This window comes from Electrophorus electricus, chromosome 7 (genome assembly GCF_041902795.1).
Source record: "Electrophorus electricus isolate QZ-2024a chromosome 7, ASM4190279v1, whole genome shotgun sequence".
NCBI lineage: Eukaryota > Metazoa > Chordata > Actinopteri > Gymnotiformes > Gymnotidae > Electrophorus > Electrophorus electricus.
This window is the reverse complement of record NC_137503.1, coordinates 13,940,544-13,957,316: the sequence shown is the minus strand read 5'-3', so window position 1 is coordinate 13,957,316 and position 16,773 is coordinate 13,940,544. Positions and strand designations below refer to the sequence as shown.

General features: G+C 38.4%; 1 protein-coding gene across 2 annotated transcripts; it reads right to left on the bottom strand.

The window, feature by feature from the left end:
• Positions 1-1,301: 1,301 nt before the first annotated feature.
• tusc2a (tumor suppressor 2, mitochondrial calcium regulator a) lies at positions 1,302-5,222 on the bottom strand. 2 transcript variants are annotated; one of them, XM_027000548.3, is made up of 4 exons: positions 5,076-5,222; positions 3,396-3,612; positions 2,709-2,829; positions 1,302-1,921 (listed from the first exon to the last, which is right to left on the bottom strand). In XM_027000548.3, exons 2-4 carry the CDS (start codon positions 3,542-3,544, stop codon positions 1,856-1,858), a joined length of 336 nt encoding a protein of 111 aa, XP_026856349.2. In that variant the 5' UTR covers positions 3,545-3,612; positions 5,076-5,222; the 3' UTR covers positions 1,302-1,855. The 2 variants fall into 2 exon arrangements, with proteins under 2 accessions (XP_026856349.2, XP_026856350.2); XM_027000549.3 differs by having other exon boundaries at positions 5,061-5,208.
• Between the last annotated feature and the right edge of the window lie 11,551 nt (positions 5,223-16,773).

Below are 16,773 nucleotides of genomic sequence, written 5' to 3'. Positions count from 1 at the left end.
CTTTATCTCTCTGTCAATAGAGTTTCAAAGAGGTGCCTGACAACATCATTTGTAACTGTCAGCTATTTTCCAAGGAAGAGAAGTCCTGATGTGAATTTATGAAGACACATTTTCACTACTATTTAACAGCTCTTCCAGCATGTTTCTGAGCAGATTATGATTAGATTAGGTCTAAAGATAATGGTAATTGTGGAAACCCATTTTCAGTACAAGCCTTAAATAGTATAACTGTCAAAGCTAAAACAGCTTCCTCTCAGATGAGGATTTTATTGTAACCTTTAAAAAGCAGCGACCTTCCATATTCATAATTATCATCTGGCCACCCCTGACATTCACACTTCATTCAGTCCACATCTTATCAGTGTCGGTGATTGTGCACAGACATGGTATCCTGTTCAGGCATGTTTGCACTACATGTAGGTGGGTGGAACCAGTGTCTCCAGTGCCCCAAGAGGTCCCGCTGTATCCGCCGTGGGCCCCAGCCCAGTTGCTTTAGGCAACCCTCCCCCTGCTTGCTCACGCTGGTGCAGCTGTTTCCAATGGAATGTACTGTTGAGCGTCTGCCTGCCTTTGACAGTGCATCTATTACAACAGTAATAAAGCAGAAGCTGGTGGATGGGCCTCCCAGTGGCAAGCTTCAAAGCAGGGGTTAGAAATGCAACAAATAGTGTAACCTCTAGCCCTTTCCACCCTTACCTAGGCCCACATTCCACAGGCCGGGTACAGCACAGCTCAGCCTGCTAAGATAAAGACTGCAAACATGAAACAGCCTGCCAAGGTAGTAATAAATATAAATCATAAATACCAAGTTTTTACTGAGATTATTAATGACAAAGAGCCTAAATATGTATTGTTGGGCTGGAACTATGGATTATCTAAAAGACAAAGTTCATTTAAATTTTTAAAACAATAAACCAGATTGTAAATTTTGATTTATTATAAAATTGTAATATATAATACATATATTATAAAGCTTATTTTGATGTCTAATTATAACGTATATTAGCATAACATATTCCAAAAGTATCATTACAATGTTGCAATAAAATTGAATTGCAGGTTGACTTAAATGCTGATGCGGTGTGTGAATTTCTGTGAAGCCACGGAAATTAGAGAAACACATTGCCACAGTGTTCTTATTGTTTCATTTCAAAACCAAAAGCATTGGACAATTCAGAGCACTGGTGCAGTGCTTTGAAATATTTGTGAGAATTTCTCAAAATATACCTTCACAAAAATTATCTGTTTGGCAGCACAGCTAGTGAACTCAACAAACAAATTATACCAGTTTCTTAGCTATCTTAGTAATCCATTTCATTTTATTCAAGTATATCATAACTTACTGTACATTAGATGATGACTAGTGCAGGTCTGGGCTCAAATACAACAGAGGCAGACTTCAGTATAATAATTATATACAACAATAAAGACATGCTATACTTTGTTGACAGTCCAACCATGCAGGATGGACATCCTGTCCCAATATTTTCCATACCACATCCTTCACTCACATGTTCTAAGAACATAAGACTCTTAAATATCTGTACATCACAGAAGGCAGGAGTATGTAGGTCTACTCTCTATTAGTACAACAAAGTGTAAAAGAAGTACTCCAATTCACCCTAGTTTTCAAATTCCACTCTACAGCACCAAGAGGCTGCCTCTAGGCAAATCCTGCTGAGGTGCAGTAAGTCCTCCCAGACACACAAGGGCAATGTGGCTCATCCTCCAAGAGGAACACCTACAATGGTAATGATGTTCAGAGTGGTTGCAGCCCATCAAAGAAGGTAAAATGGTATTGGAAGGATGATAGGTTTGGTTGGTGAAACATCTTGTATTCTCTCAAGGTCTGTGTCTACGTTTCACAAAGGATGACTGGGAAATCCACATGGATTCGTGGATGATCCAATTTCACAATTCCCTGAAGAAAAAACATCCAATGAGCTTATTCTTAAAGATTAAAAGACAAAAACTACTTGGTCATAAGATATAATTTTAGTGTATTTGTAATTGGCAGCCACAATGGTTTAAGTTAAATTATTTAATTATTTATTGCCTGGAGAGCTTCTATTAAATAACAGACAACCTGCATATAGACATATGATTTAGAAAGAAATGAGAGTAGCTCATATGGAGAGTTTGTACTGGCGCAGTGTACTTCTAAGATTTCCATATTTGTCAAACACCTCTCTGTGCTTAGCACAGTGGCTAAAAAAAGATCAATAACCACACCCATAACAGGCAGAATAGATATAGAGTATGTCCCAGAAGCTCTTTCAGAGCCTAACTGAGCTCATTTTTAAGTTTTTATTTCTGAACTCAGAGCATTTTAAACAAAATCAACTATGGTGAGAAATCACACAAAAGATCATCTTTGTTTTGAGGTTTGTGCCTCTGCAAACACCTGCAGGCTATGACTTCACTCCTTTAAATAAAATTGACTCATTATGGATGCATTGCAAACACATCCCTCTAGTCAACTGAGTAGGCTTTTAATACACACATCAGAGAGCTACTCTTAAATTTGCATCTAGGTTTGTAAGACACCAACTTTTACTTGGCAGCCTAATTTGAGAGTTTTGCCTTAGATTTTTCCTTTTGGTTTTTGTTTTGCAATGGTGTGGGTGGGCATTAAATGGGTGATACAGCCTGTTTGCCTTTAACACCTGGTGTGCGCCCTTGGGCTGTACCCTCATGTCAATGGTTACCTGAGGTATGAGGTTTTTTTGTATCCTTTTCAGCTTGGCCTTCTTTCGGCCATTTTTGGTTACTACCGTCTCCTCGTAAAACTCATGCGCCAGGTCTCCATCTTCATCATAGTACAGGGAACTGGAAGCACACAGTGGTATATGTAATCCATATGGTTGCCACTATTTAAACAGCAAGTAGTTCTACATCCAGTTTTCTTTGGAAAACTTAGCTATTTACATGACTTTTAAAATATATTGAATGTATAACTCTAGATTATGTTTCTGCATGATACTGCCTGACCTTTCTGCAACATACAATTGTCAATTATATTAATACCACATGCTATTAAAAAGGACTAAAGAGCTAATCCTTGACCAGAAAATGCATGAGAAAAAGAAAAATGTTCAAAGGAATTCACATTTAGACCATTTGGCAAAAGCTCTTATGCAAAGCAACTTACACATTTTTATCAGTATGACAGTATGTGCACTTCCTGGGAAACTAGGCTAACCCATGACCTTGGTGTTGCCAACACCTTGTTCTACCAAGAGTGCTACAATAGCTGCAGCAATCTTATTTCCAAACTCCTACTATGATTTCTGAAAGTAACAATTCTCACACATTTCATGAATATAGTTCTTGAATAAACTGCATGAGTCAAATCTTTCCACCATATTTAACTTTTTTAAGAGATAAATATTTACCTCCTCCTTGTAAAGATAAAAGGGGTTGCATTTTTGGAGCCACGAAGTCTGGCTAAAGCATGCTTACTGACTTCACTAGAAGAGTCCCCACTGGCCCCAGAGCTGGTAAAAGGCCAGGTTCCTTTAGCTTTGGATCCACTGCCTCCCATCTTTAGTGACAGGACATGATTCTGAGGGATAGGCAGGTGAAAGGCAGGCAGATCTTCGTAGCTCAGGCCTGAAAGAAAGAAGGTGTACACTACTGTTTTGCTGTAAAGCAAAAAAAACCATTACCCTGCAGAATAAAGTTTGTAGCTTGTGTAGTGGCTTCAAAGCACTACCGAGGCTCCTTCAGATCCCTTACTGCAACTGCCAGAAACCACGAAGCTGAGTACTTAAGCACTTATTATAACCCTAAAGAGCACGTTTCTGTGCAGTAATGCAAGATAATGATATGGACTTAATAATATAAGAATGCTTGGTAAAATAGTACAAAGTGCAAAGCAAAATGCAAAGCAAAATGCAATCTGGTGTTTCCCAGTCCAGACAATTTAGGAGTGCACAGTCAAATGTTTTTTTGGTGTAAGACACATCAACTGTGTTCTCATTACTTGCTTATCAAGTCACTATTGCGCCCAATTATATTGTATCAGCGCTGAGAAAACATGAAAGAATAGTTTTATATTCCAGGCTCCTGTTCTGTCAAGTCAAAAATGAAACATATGAAGCAAAATTGAGCACTCATCACAGTAAAACTGTTTACTCAGGACACAAATGAAAAAAATCTGAACTCACTGCCTGACCTAAAAAGTAAGGTTGATGGTCTCCACAATAGACATCCTAATCATTTTAAAACGCAATCAACAAAGCTTGTTACCTAACCTAACAAAAGCAAAGCAAAGGCGTTAAGTTCAAATGTGCACTGCAGGCCAATTAAGTGATGAGCCAAAGCAACTAACGCTAGCTAGCTTTCTACTTGTCTGCAGTGCAGTGCAAAACCGTTAGCTAGCTTTATATACTCCTGCTATTTATTCGCCTTATCTTACTAACCGGCTTTAAATGGTGGGCGTGACAAAAATAGGTCTTACATCTGAACATCTTACATCTCATACATCTGAACCATCTCTTTCTGGATTACTAGCTAGTTAGCAGTTAAATAGCTAACGTTAGTTAAATTGTTTGCTCGTATTAAGACTGATAAAACCCAGACCTAGCTAGATCTTAGGACAGACTACTGTTTTGGTGGGTAGCATCCTAGCTAGCTGACTATTGTATGACATCTAATTGTAATCACTCATATTTAAGGATTTTGATATTTAAAACGATTTTTTACCTCCAAATCCCACACACATTACGCAGATAAACTGTCCTGGATAGGCTGGATAGCTGGCTAGCTAGCTAGCTAACTGCGTAACCCACAATAGTAGCTAGCTAGCTAGCTAACTACCTCGCTCATCTAGGATATAACATAAGACACTTGGCTATGACAGCTAGCTAACATAACTAATGCTAGTCATTTACTGGAGGATGTCGCTGTTGATAACCCAGTTACTTTAATAACTAGCTCGCTAGTTAGCAATATCTACATGTACACTAGCTAGATATACGATAGCTCTACATGTACACTAAAAAAGGTAAGTTAGCTAATTAAGTCAACAGCTATAAACAGAAGGAAAAATGCTTTACCAGCGCCATACGTACTGTACTTATAATTGTCATTACTGTTTTTTCGCCAGTTTCACGTTTACAGCGATGTCCGGTTTGTCAAAAGTCCCCTTCGCAACGCCATATTTTCGTTTGTGTTCTTCCTGGAGAGAGCACGACGAATTCTGTTGGTGGGATGTTTCGCTGGAACTTTAAAAGCTGTTGATATGTGATTGGACACCTTTAAAGTGGGTTTAACAGATATTAATAATATATTTTAAATAATTTAAATGATTTTAAAAAGTTTGTCCAAATACAAGCAGTATGACTAAACTGACAATGCAAACTGACAATTTAAAAAATAAATCTTAGTTACCTAATTGCGACATCTTGGAGTAAAGGTGTGCACAGAGCAAAGAAAATTTTGTAATGATCTTTCGGTGATATCAGTTGGATCAACATCAATGACATTTAAAATAAAGTAGAATTATAATTAATTTTCTGAGCTCATCAGAAAATGTAAAAAATGTACAACTGATGCTCGGCTAGCTACCTATAAGATTATCTAACACGTATTTTAATTAACCTTAACTGGTTAAGGTACATCAATTATATTGAAGCGCTGACTCTAGCGATATCTCATTTGAATTTAGTATCACTCACCTCCTAATCCTTCTCAAAAACCTACCGCTTTAACCCCCCGATAAAAATGTTCTGTGTTTATTTAAAAATTAAAATCAATAATGATAAAAATTAGCAATGCACTGATATTGAATTTCTTGGGCCTATACCTTAATCGATTGTCGTGGTCGATACCAACAGTAATAAACGATCATTTAAAGCAAATTATAATCGGCATATGAAGTGCAGTCGTGGTCGATATTCTGTTTCAAGTGTTTTATTTCCTAGTTCTGAGGTTTTTGTCTCAGCTCTCTTGTTACATTTCCATCTTGTTACATAAAACCACCTCGCATTTGAGTCCAGCTTCATCATTTTCCATTCGTTACAGATTGGAACACCAGACTGATTTCCGATTAATGTTCTAAAAATCAAATAATTCAAGAAATGAAACATTGACATATTAATTTAACAAAAATTCCCAACAGTTTAAAATCCGTAAATACGTATAAAGTGAAACACACCATTTGCACAAATAACTAAAACACAAATCACTTAACATTCAATTTTGTGAAGTGTTAAATATTGTTAAAGAGAGTGAGTTGAATTTTAGCCATCTTTTAATCGATATCAATCAATTTCTTGATCTTTGGCTTGACATGTCCCCCTGTTGCATTTTACAGCACCTGCATATAGTGATATACTATAGTATTAAACCTCTGTAGCAACTTTTCAGTTGGAATGTGCATGTAGTAACTGCTTTTATTGGCATGGTCTCAATAAACCCATCATCCCGTCATTGTTTGTGATATGACAGCTGACATTTACATGTGGCCCAACATGTGCATGAAATGATGACATAGTCGGGCAGATTTATCTCACCCACAACTCAGCTGCAAGAATAACTGGACATTACAATGCATTATAAGGTCATCTAGCTAATAGCTTGATTATTAACTAATAACTAGCTAGTTAGGCTGCTGATCAAAAAATAAGATAACTTTGGCTTGGTTATTTTTAGCCGGAGATACATCTAACTAAATAATTAAACTGAACGTTTCTAATTTTTTTGGACCGGAACTTTAGCTAAAAGCTCATGCTATTTTGGTAGCATAATTTAGATACCATGAGGATTAGTAAACATTAATGTTGGTATTAGACATGTAGACATGAAAGTCTGCTAAATGTAGACCCACAGGCTATATTTATGGACCATTTCATATTACCATGGACTGTTTCATATAACATTTTTACTTTTATAATTTTTCCTGAATGTCTCTGGCAGTTTACTGTGCCTTGTGCCTCTGAGCAGGAATCAAGATCAGGACGTGATAACATGGTCTGAGCTGAGGTCTTCCAGACCTCCTCCACCCCCTCACTATCTACCCCCCTCCCATCACTCCTCCCCCTGTCTCTCTCTTGCATCTTAAGTGTGATCACACTCCTGTGTTGTTGGACGGACTGCCTGATGTTATACTAGTACCCTTCTTTCTGGATAAGAAAAAACTGATCCAAAGCTTCTCCACATGCACAAATAAACATAGAGTCTGAGTATCGATAGAGTCTCCTGACCTCTTCATTGCTAAATTTCTGACAGGACCCAGTGCCCTTTGGGGAGCTTTTAGTTCAGTTGAGACATGGGTACTATGTGCTAGCTGTGGACATAAGCAGGTAGCTGGACAGAGCTGGACAGAGAGGCAACATGCCATATTAGTAGTATGTTTTACTCAAAGCTCTTCTAAAGTTTGTTCCAAATAGGTTTTGTACACCTCCTTTCTTCCCATGTGAACTATTCTATTGTTAAAGATTCAGGTACTGTGTATGTCTTACTTTTAAGATGAAGAGTTTTATATAAAATTACCACCACAAACTGCGCTCCCAGCATTCACCTGTCAGAAGCTTGTCTGTCACCCCAGTCCACCAATCACAGGTCCACTCTCCATTCAGCCTCCACTGATTATTAATTATCATCAGCTGTATATTGTGACTGAAATGCAGCAAGGCATGTTACAAAGTGTCCTTCTTCCATAAATATCACCAAATTCCCCAAACTTACATAGTACAGCTTATAGTTTGAAAAAGCAACATGGTGAAAGTTCATTAATGCTTTCTCTACCCACCACAATATAATGTTTAATCCTAGATTTAAACAAATGGCTATTGGATGATGGCCACTGGGTGATTTTTGAATAAAAATAAAATAGCCATCATAGTCTTCAACATGATTGAGTATTCACACATTTGGGTTTGCAAATACATTTTAGAATATTTTTGATTTTTCCTTTTCCTTTTTTTTTTTTTTTTCTGATGCCACAGTTCAATTTCTCCACCTTGGGTTACTTTACCCAGTTTCACTGTAGTAAGAGTAATTAAACAAGGTTGCCTAATTTCAGCTTTAATTTTTCTATTGGCTGCTGAGATGCTAGTAATATTAATAAACTATTCTGATGTGAATGAATTAAAGAGGATCTATTAAGCTCACTTTCAATGTTCATAATTATGTTTTGGGGGTCTGCTAGAATAGAACTACATGCTTCAGTGTTCTAAAAACAATTATATTTCTCAGACTGTACATTTCTATTCACTTTATATATTCACCCCTCCACCCTTACATGTTCTGTCCCTGTCTTGCAGTCAGTAGCCCTATAATATTTCAGATGTAATGCTAGAACTTCTCTAAATCAGAGTTACAGCAGTTTGTCTGCTGACTGACCAAACTGTATATTTTTAATTTACTATTTAGGTGCACTTGTCAAAACTGTACTGCAATGCTGATCAAAGTGGAAAACGTTTGCTGCAAAAACATTAGGTAACCTACATTTGCTACATTATGTAGCCAACTACCTGGAAACACCAATAGTAGCACACACCTAAAGGTATATGCTATGTTGCAAAACAACTTATGGTTTTACTAAAGTACTTCATTAGATTAACATTGCATGTGTTGAGGAATCTTTCTGGTATAGCATACAAATGAGATTTCCCTCACAATGCATAACACAGCATCTTCTTCAGTGTAAAACTCTTTCTGGCCCCAAGTTCTTGCTATGCACTGTGTGAAGCTTTGCCAAGCTTACTGGTGCATGGGCAATAAGGATTGTGCTACAAGATTACATCATCTTGTAACAGAGGAAACGAACTGGAATTCCAATGAGGCATTTCAGCCAGTTGAGAAAAGTGGTTTCTGTGGGATAGAAATACTTCCTCTAGTGTGTACTTTGGGCTTTGTAACTTTGCAGACCATTTACATAAGCAAAAAGGTATATAACACACTAAAATAAAGGGAAAAAATTGGAAAAGCATAATAGGTCTCCTCTAAATGTATGTAATCAGCATGTCATTTCTCTGTTTCTCCAAAACATTACCAAAGTACCAAAAGTGCTATAAATGTTATAATTCTTTCAAAACTAACTTTGGAGAAATGTGACCTACCGTGACTGCCCTCTAGTGTCTCTTATTGGAATTCCACTCAAAACTAGAAACGCAAAGTTTGCTTTATGTAACTGGCTATGGGATTGTTGAAGGCTATTAGGCTGATGGGGTAGTTGTTGAGGGATATTTAGCTGTTGTGGTAGTTGTGGTTGAGGGGTTATTTAGCTCTGGGGGTAGTTGTTGAGTGTAATCTGTAAAATGGGGTAGTTGTTGAAATGCTGTGGGGGGTCATTTTGGTTGAGCTGTTGGTTTTTAGCTGTTATAGTAATTGTGATTGAAGGCCATTATGCTGATGGGGTAGTTGTGGGCATTTGAGTATATGAGGTAGTTGATGAGGGGTGGTGTGGGCAATTTTTGTTAAGAGTTTTGTTAATGGGCTGTAGGGTAGTTGGAGTGGAGGGGTTATTTAGCTTAGGGGGTAGTTTTGACACAAATTTGGCTCATAGGTTAGATGTTTAGGGGCTGGCAGGTAATTTGGGTTAGAGGTGGGGTAGTTTTGGCTGAGAGGTTATTTAGCTGTCCATGTAGTTCTTGTTGAGGGAATGAGGGAGACAAGAGAGTCATATGAGACTGGCCTACTCTGATCTGAACATTCATGAACATTCCACCATTCCAGTTTTGGAATTTTTGGTCTGTCCTAAAAGCACAAGTGTACTATTCTCGTATGGGAACAACTTTTGTGCTAAATTTGGTTCTACAACAAAAACTGTGGACTGTGAAAATGTCCACAACAGCTAAATAATCCCACAGCATCAACTACCCCACAGTAAATACATTTAATTTTACATTTAAACAGCTATTTATTCGTTTTTAGCTGTTTTGTCAAGCCAACATAAAGCTAAATAACCCCTCAACCACAACTACCCCAACAGCCCCTCAAAATCTACCTCCACAACTAAATACCACAACTAATACAACCGAAATTACCCCTCAGACTAAATTATCTCACAGCAAATTAGTCCTAATCCAAAATTACACCCAAGAGCTAAACAACCCCTCAAAAATAACTACCTCATTTTGTGGGAATATTAGTCCAAGTATATTAATGTAACATTCGTGTGAAAACATTAGTATAATGTTAGTGCAAAAACATTATTTACATGTAGTCCAAGAATATTATTTTATAATTATTGTGAAAATGTTAGTATAGCACTAGTTCATGAATTTTAACATTATTGCAAAAGGTTAGTCCATAAATGATATTATACTGTCTTAAAACATTATTTTAACATTAATATTAGTGTAACATTAACCAAGAAAATTATTTTAACATTATTATGAAACATTATTTTCATGTTGTTCCAAGAACATTAATATAACATTATTCTGAGAATATTATTTTAATGTTTTTAACTTCAATACAGGATTAAACTGAAATAACAAATCATGTCACAACTGCCTGTGTGTCTGAAAAGGATTCCAGACCATCACAAATTAAAAACCAAAACCATCCAGAGCTGCAGAAGATCCCGTGCTTCCTAACATTTATTCAAGACCCCCACTTTCACCTCTTGAATGACAAAGGACCCCTACCGCCACCTCTCCTCCCTCCTCCAACCCTCCAAAATACAGTCACACTGTGACTGTGTTGTTCTCACCATCTCAGAACAACAGATTAGAGGAACAAATACAAAATTCAAAATATTGAGAAATACACAAGCTGTGCTTTACAGAGAAGAATGAGTCCAACAATATGCTTCCACAAAGATTGGATCAGACAGAAAGAGACTTGTGGCAGTAAGGTTAGTATATCAGTAAAACAATGTAATCAAAGTACACAGTAGAAGGTGACCATAAAAAGGCTCTCAAAATGGTGAGAAATAACACAAACTTCACTAAAAAATAAATTAATTCTACTAAAGTCCATGCAGTAAGTTAAAATTTTAAAGAAGTATATAGTTCATGTGAAAGATTTGTGTAGAATGGACAGAAATGTTATAACAACTTCTACAATTTTATATCAAGACCAAATCAATATACTAGGCTTTACATTGTGGGACAAAAACATACATATGTAACTAGACACATGGCTGGAAAAACACTGAATGTCTACTTTCGAGATGCCCATCTAGTAGCACGTTGGACCTCCTTTGGCCTTAAGAACCAGAGCAATTTGTTGTGGTATAAATTCTATAAGCTGTTGAAATGTGTGATGACCCCCATGTCCTCTTCTGGCTGGTTGGGGTATTACAGGACTGGGAAAGGAAGCACTCATTGATTCATGCTGCTTGCACCAAATTTTGACCATTCCATCAGCATGGTGCAACAGAAATCTGGATTGATCTGATGTTTTTCCACTGCTCAGTGACAAGTGCAATGGCACTCAAACTGGTTATCTGCTATTATATGTGTTAAGAAATGACAAGTTGTGTGTTTAGACATGTTAGTTGGACTGCCAGCATTGTACTCAGGTGCAATTTTCTTGACAATGCTCTGCCTGTTTGTCAGAATGATCCTTGACATCCTTCTCTGACCCTTTTCATCAATGAGTTATGTCCACAGACTCCCCTTTCGCCAGATGTTTTTGAAATACTGGCCCCAGCTAGTGAAATACTGGTCCCTTTGACCATGCCTCTTTCAAAGTCACTCATATTGCTCTATTTTCCCATTCTAATGTGGATTCACACTGAATCTGATCCATGTAACACTTGCTTACCTATTGTATGCTGCACTCCAGGCTCTAATTCCATACAGGGAAGCTCCAAACGGCAGGTGTATCGTTCAGTGTATATGCAAAGGTGTTATTAATTTTACAGCCACATCAATTCATTACAGTTCATGTTAGAAATTCAAAGATTGAAAACAAGTTGCAGTGCAGCTTGCAGGAAATAATAACAGTATAAATTGATGTTTATGTGTTTGATTCACCATCTTTTCAATTACATGTCTAGGAACACACTGAAGATTAGGGTATTCCCACATTTTTACCCTACCTCACTGCCCCTACACCCACCCTGGAAGCATCGAGCTCCACGATGAAAGGTAGCGCAGGGTAACGCTGAGGAGGACAGGAGCTGGGGAAAAAGCAGTTTTCAAGAACTTGAAATCTTTCTTCATGGCGGGTGTCCAAGTCAGCCTGCCTGTGCCTTGATTCTTCAAGAAATCAGTGAGGGGAGCAGTTAGTGAACTGAAGTTCAGATTAATTTCTGGTAAAAGTTCATGAATCCCAGAAAGCATTTCAAATTCTTGTCTGTGGCAGGTGTTGCTAATTCATCACACCTGAGACATTTTCAGGTTCGATGGAAATACTGCTGGAAGTGATTGTACACCCTAGGAATGATATGGTTGTACAATGAAATTCACATTTCTCAGCCTTAGTGTAGAGGTGTTGTTGGCATAGGCATGTCAGTATCACTGTGATAAGTTCAACATGTTCAGATAACAACCGGGTGAAGATTAGAAGGTCATCTATGTAGACTGCAATTAATCAGTCAGTCATGTCTTGAAAGATTTCATCTATAAAAAAACTGGACTATTAACTAGGCTAAATGGCATAACCAGGTATTCATAGTGCCCAGTAGTCATAACAAAGACCCTGTTCCACTCATTCCCCTCCTGTATGCATATGAGGTTGTAAGCGTTTCTTAGATCCAGTTGTGTAAAAATCATTACACTGAGCAACTGGCAGGGGTAAGTGAATTTGATGATGACCACGTGGAGGGCATGATGGTTTATACATAAACACCCTCCTCCCTTCTCCACAAAAAAAAAAACTCTGCAGCCACTGGAGAGGTGGATGGACGAATAAAACCCTGATGAAGGACCACTTCAACATACATTTCCATGGCAACAGTCTCTGGCCAAGAGCATGCGTAGGACTTGGCTCATCTCATCTGCTCTGGGGAGGAGGTCCATGGCACAGTTCCATAGGTGGTGAGGAGGTAGCATTGCTGAACCTTGCTGAACACATCTGCAAATTCCTGGTAAGGAGGATGAATGTAAGCCAGGTCTGGGCTGTCAGGGCTGTCAATGGATGTAACTTGAATGGGTAGGTGCACACAAGCAGTAGAAGTTCCAAGAAGAAAGATTACTGGCAGACCAGGAGATGGTGGGGTCACAGACGACTAGCCAGTGGTGGCCCAATATGACAGTGTCACGTGGAGTGGACATCATGTCTACACCTAGAATGTTACCTACAGACCCAATTAGATTAGTGCTGGAAGACAGGTGGACCCAGAGCCATAAGTTACTGTTACAGGTGGGACAAATGACAGCTGGTAACATGAAAATGAACAAATGTTTACCTGAACATGGGAACATGCCTCCTTCTCACATGATTTGTGTGGCTGCACTGGGCAATGGTCATGGAAGTGTCCCCATATTCTGTAGTAGAGACTCTGTGGAGTAGCATTGGGGATGTTCTTGTAGAGAGTGTTGCTCTGCTCAGCTGCATGGACTCAGGGGCCTCAGGGTGTAAATCAGGTTGTATGCTGCGTGAGGCCATGGCTGAGGTGGGGCAATTCTGGTGGGTAGATGGGCACACACACTTCAGGGATGAATCTGGATGAATTCTGATAAGAAGGGTGTTTCACTCTAGCATGCCAACTTGATCTGTAGGTCCTTAGACAGCCCCAGACAAAATATGATCTCGAATGCAAGTTTTGCTCCACCAGCTGGCCACAGCAATGATGTGGAACTCACAAGCATATATTGTTGTGACGTATCGGCTCTAGCAGATTTCACAAAGTTGGGTGCTAGGACACTTTATGGATTCTGAATGGTTAAAAACTGCTTTAAATTGGTTTTAAATATGATGTCAGAAGGCAAGGTGGGATCTTGGTTAACATTCAGGTGAGCTGCATCATGTGTGTCAATTAAAGTATAAACTGGTGTGTTTCCGAGTAGGGGTATAGTGGTCTGTACATCGGAAAGGTGAGCATCAATTTTTTTGGGATTTCACCTTGACCATCTGTCTCAGCATTAAGTGTGGGTTTATGCTGCATACTGGAATTTAGATGTCACAGTGCCATATAAGGATCAGCTTCCCAATCTAAAATCATATTCGGTATAGTCTAAACTGAATGTCAATACCAACTAGTTTACGTTTTGCACTAATAGGCCCAGAAGACTTAGAAAGTATTTGCTAATATGCTAATATTTTGTTTTTCTCTCTCTCACCATTTCAGAGGACAGAGGGGTTTCTTGGACATTTGATGGTCAAGATCTTCTCCTTCACTGCTGCTAACACACAGAGGAAGCCCAGGGTACCTGCACCTGCTCCAGGAAACAGAGTTGCTGCTCCTCAAGATTGAGAGGAGCCAGAAGAGGTAGTTCAAGCATCTCATAAGGAAGCCACCTCATCGGCTCCCACTGGAGCTGCTCCAGGAACATCCCACTGGAACAAGGCCCTGCTGGATGGATTATGTCTCACAACTTGCTTAATAGTATCTGGGGTTCTAATTCAGTATTATTTATAACCTCATGTATGGATTGGATATCTGTAACGTGTGGCCCGAGTGCGGAAGGGCGTAGAGCAGGACGCGCAGACTCCCTCAACTTTGTGAGACATTTAATAACATTGAACAGGGCACTCACACAGAACAAAACACTGAACATAAACACGTAGGAACAGTATTACACAAATATACCGTTTAACACAGACTGTCTACACAACGATGACGACTGACTTACATACGCACGCTACCTTAACATTGATACTGACAATGACCAACGACGAGGTGCACACTGACAGCGGTTTAAATAGACAAACATACACTTAACGTAAAAACCCTGTACAGGTGTGCGCCCTCACGGAGGGTGTGGCTACAAACAAACGAACCCCCTGCACGCAACAGGCCGTACCACGTGACTCGTGGGGGGAGGAGCGGTCCGGGACAACATCAAGCACACATAGACAACTGGAAGGTGTTGGAAGGCCCAAAATTCAGATTTACAAGGGACAATACAATCATAATGGACTGAATTTGTATTTTCAATTTTGACAGCTCCTTTTCTATTGTTTATTCCTTTGTATTATGTGAAATGCAAACTATTTTTAAAAGTGCAATGCTTTGTTAGCATTGTTATTCTAGTGATCTTGATACTCCTGGTCATTAGTAGAATTTTAGTCAATGATTGTTGTACATGTTTTCCCTATCTATGCTTATTGAATAAACATACCTTGTTTATTAAATCCGTGAGTGATATTATAATGTTTGGTAGATGAGAAATAGTCATGTATCGAATTGGCAATTTTCATGACTTTGATCATTAATAAATTAATTAAAATTAATACATTTTCCATGTTAATTAGGGTGTTGCATCAAATTAATTTTATCCACTGTAATGGACAATTTATTTAAAGTGTTAAAACTGCTACACATCATAGGACAGGGAAATGGAAAAGGCACTCATCATACTATGAAACACAAAGGTATGTCGCACAGCAAGCCAACATTGCCTCGTCTTCCTGTGGTAAACAAAATCATATTACCCTACCAAGCTGTGCATCTCACCTTCTGTCATTTCAGGGCATATACAGCAAACAGTTCTAGTTTTTACCCCAACTTTCATAGCTACGAATATCACACTGTGATTATCTTGGTGTATGTACTGTATGTACAGTGTTATATACTCTGCAATGTATTAGAACATACTAGTGACACCCCGCAGAATAATCAGCTGGAATATCCAAGTCTTCAGGTTTTGCCACCCAAACAAATGATCTGAGAATATTATATTTCTTCTGTATGTTTTAATGTGCTGGGGATTTATCATACAGGCATATGCAATTAGAAATTGGGATATTATGGCTGAAATGTACTCAAAGTGGTTACCTACAAAGAGAGAGAAAATGAGAGCAAGAGAGAGAGGGAAAGAAAAAGAGGGAGACAGAGTGCACTTTAAATAGCAGCAACTGCAATCCTATACTCAGAAGCCACTTCGTTAGAAGCACCTTGTAGGTGTACATTTGGAGTTTATAGCACATCCCCTGCAATGCACAATGTGTTAGCCTTTCTAACCACAGGACTACTGCTGCCTGGAGGTTATGTGACCATCCAAGCAGTGACATTGACAGGAATGACACCGACTTGCCATAAATCCTTACACAACATAGTATATTCATGTAAGTTCTACAACATTTGATATGTAAACACTGATTCACTGATGATAAATATGTGGATGAATTACCCATGTTTCCTGATCTGTTGCATTGGCAAATCTTGTGGTGAGCAAAACAATCATACTACTTCCAGTATTAATGCTGTGTTGATACTGATCTGACATTTAAAAAGTATTCAGTCCATCATTGATCCTGTGGTCAGGAACTAACCAGTGATAATTGGGAAGAAGATGACTGACAAATGCATACATAGAATATATATATATTTATCTTGCATATATATATTTTTCTCTATGCACCCCTGTTTTCTTTTCCTCAGTTTGGACAGAGCACTCTCCACCATTTCACTGCAAGTTATACTGTGTATGACTATGTATGTGACGAATAAACCAAATTTGAACTTGAACTTGAACTTGAAATGATAAATGCTAACAAATGTGTAATTATACAGTTATAAAATGCACCTATATATCAGATGTTCCTAATATCTAGTACCTAATGTGTTAGTGAGAGAGTACGTACATGGTAGGTATTAATAATATAGTTCCAGGTTAGTGTATATAGTATGATTAAAAGGCACATGTCTTTAGGTCTGAAAAAATGTGGGATCTGAAGTGGGGCCAGCCTGCTAGAGGGCCTGCA

Bases quoted from the DNA above. Each gene is read 5' to 3' on its own strand.
- tusc2a (XM_027000548.3), bottom strand. From the start codon at position 3,544: ATGGGAGGCAGTGGATCCAAAGCTAAAGGAACCTGGCCTTTTACCAGC. The intron at 2,830-3,395 runs GTAAATATTTAT...GTGTGCTTCCAG, and splicing joins TTTATCTTTACAAGGAGGAG to TTCCCTGTACTATGATGAAG. The intron at 1,922-2,708 runs GTAACCATTGAC...TTTTTTCTTCAG, and splicing joins AAAAAAACCTCATACCTCAG to GGAATTGTGAAATTGGATCA.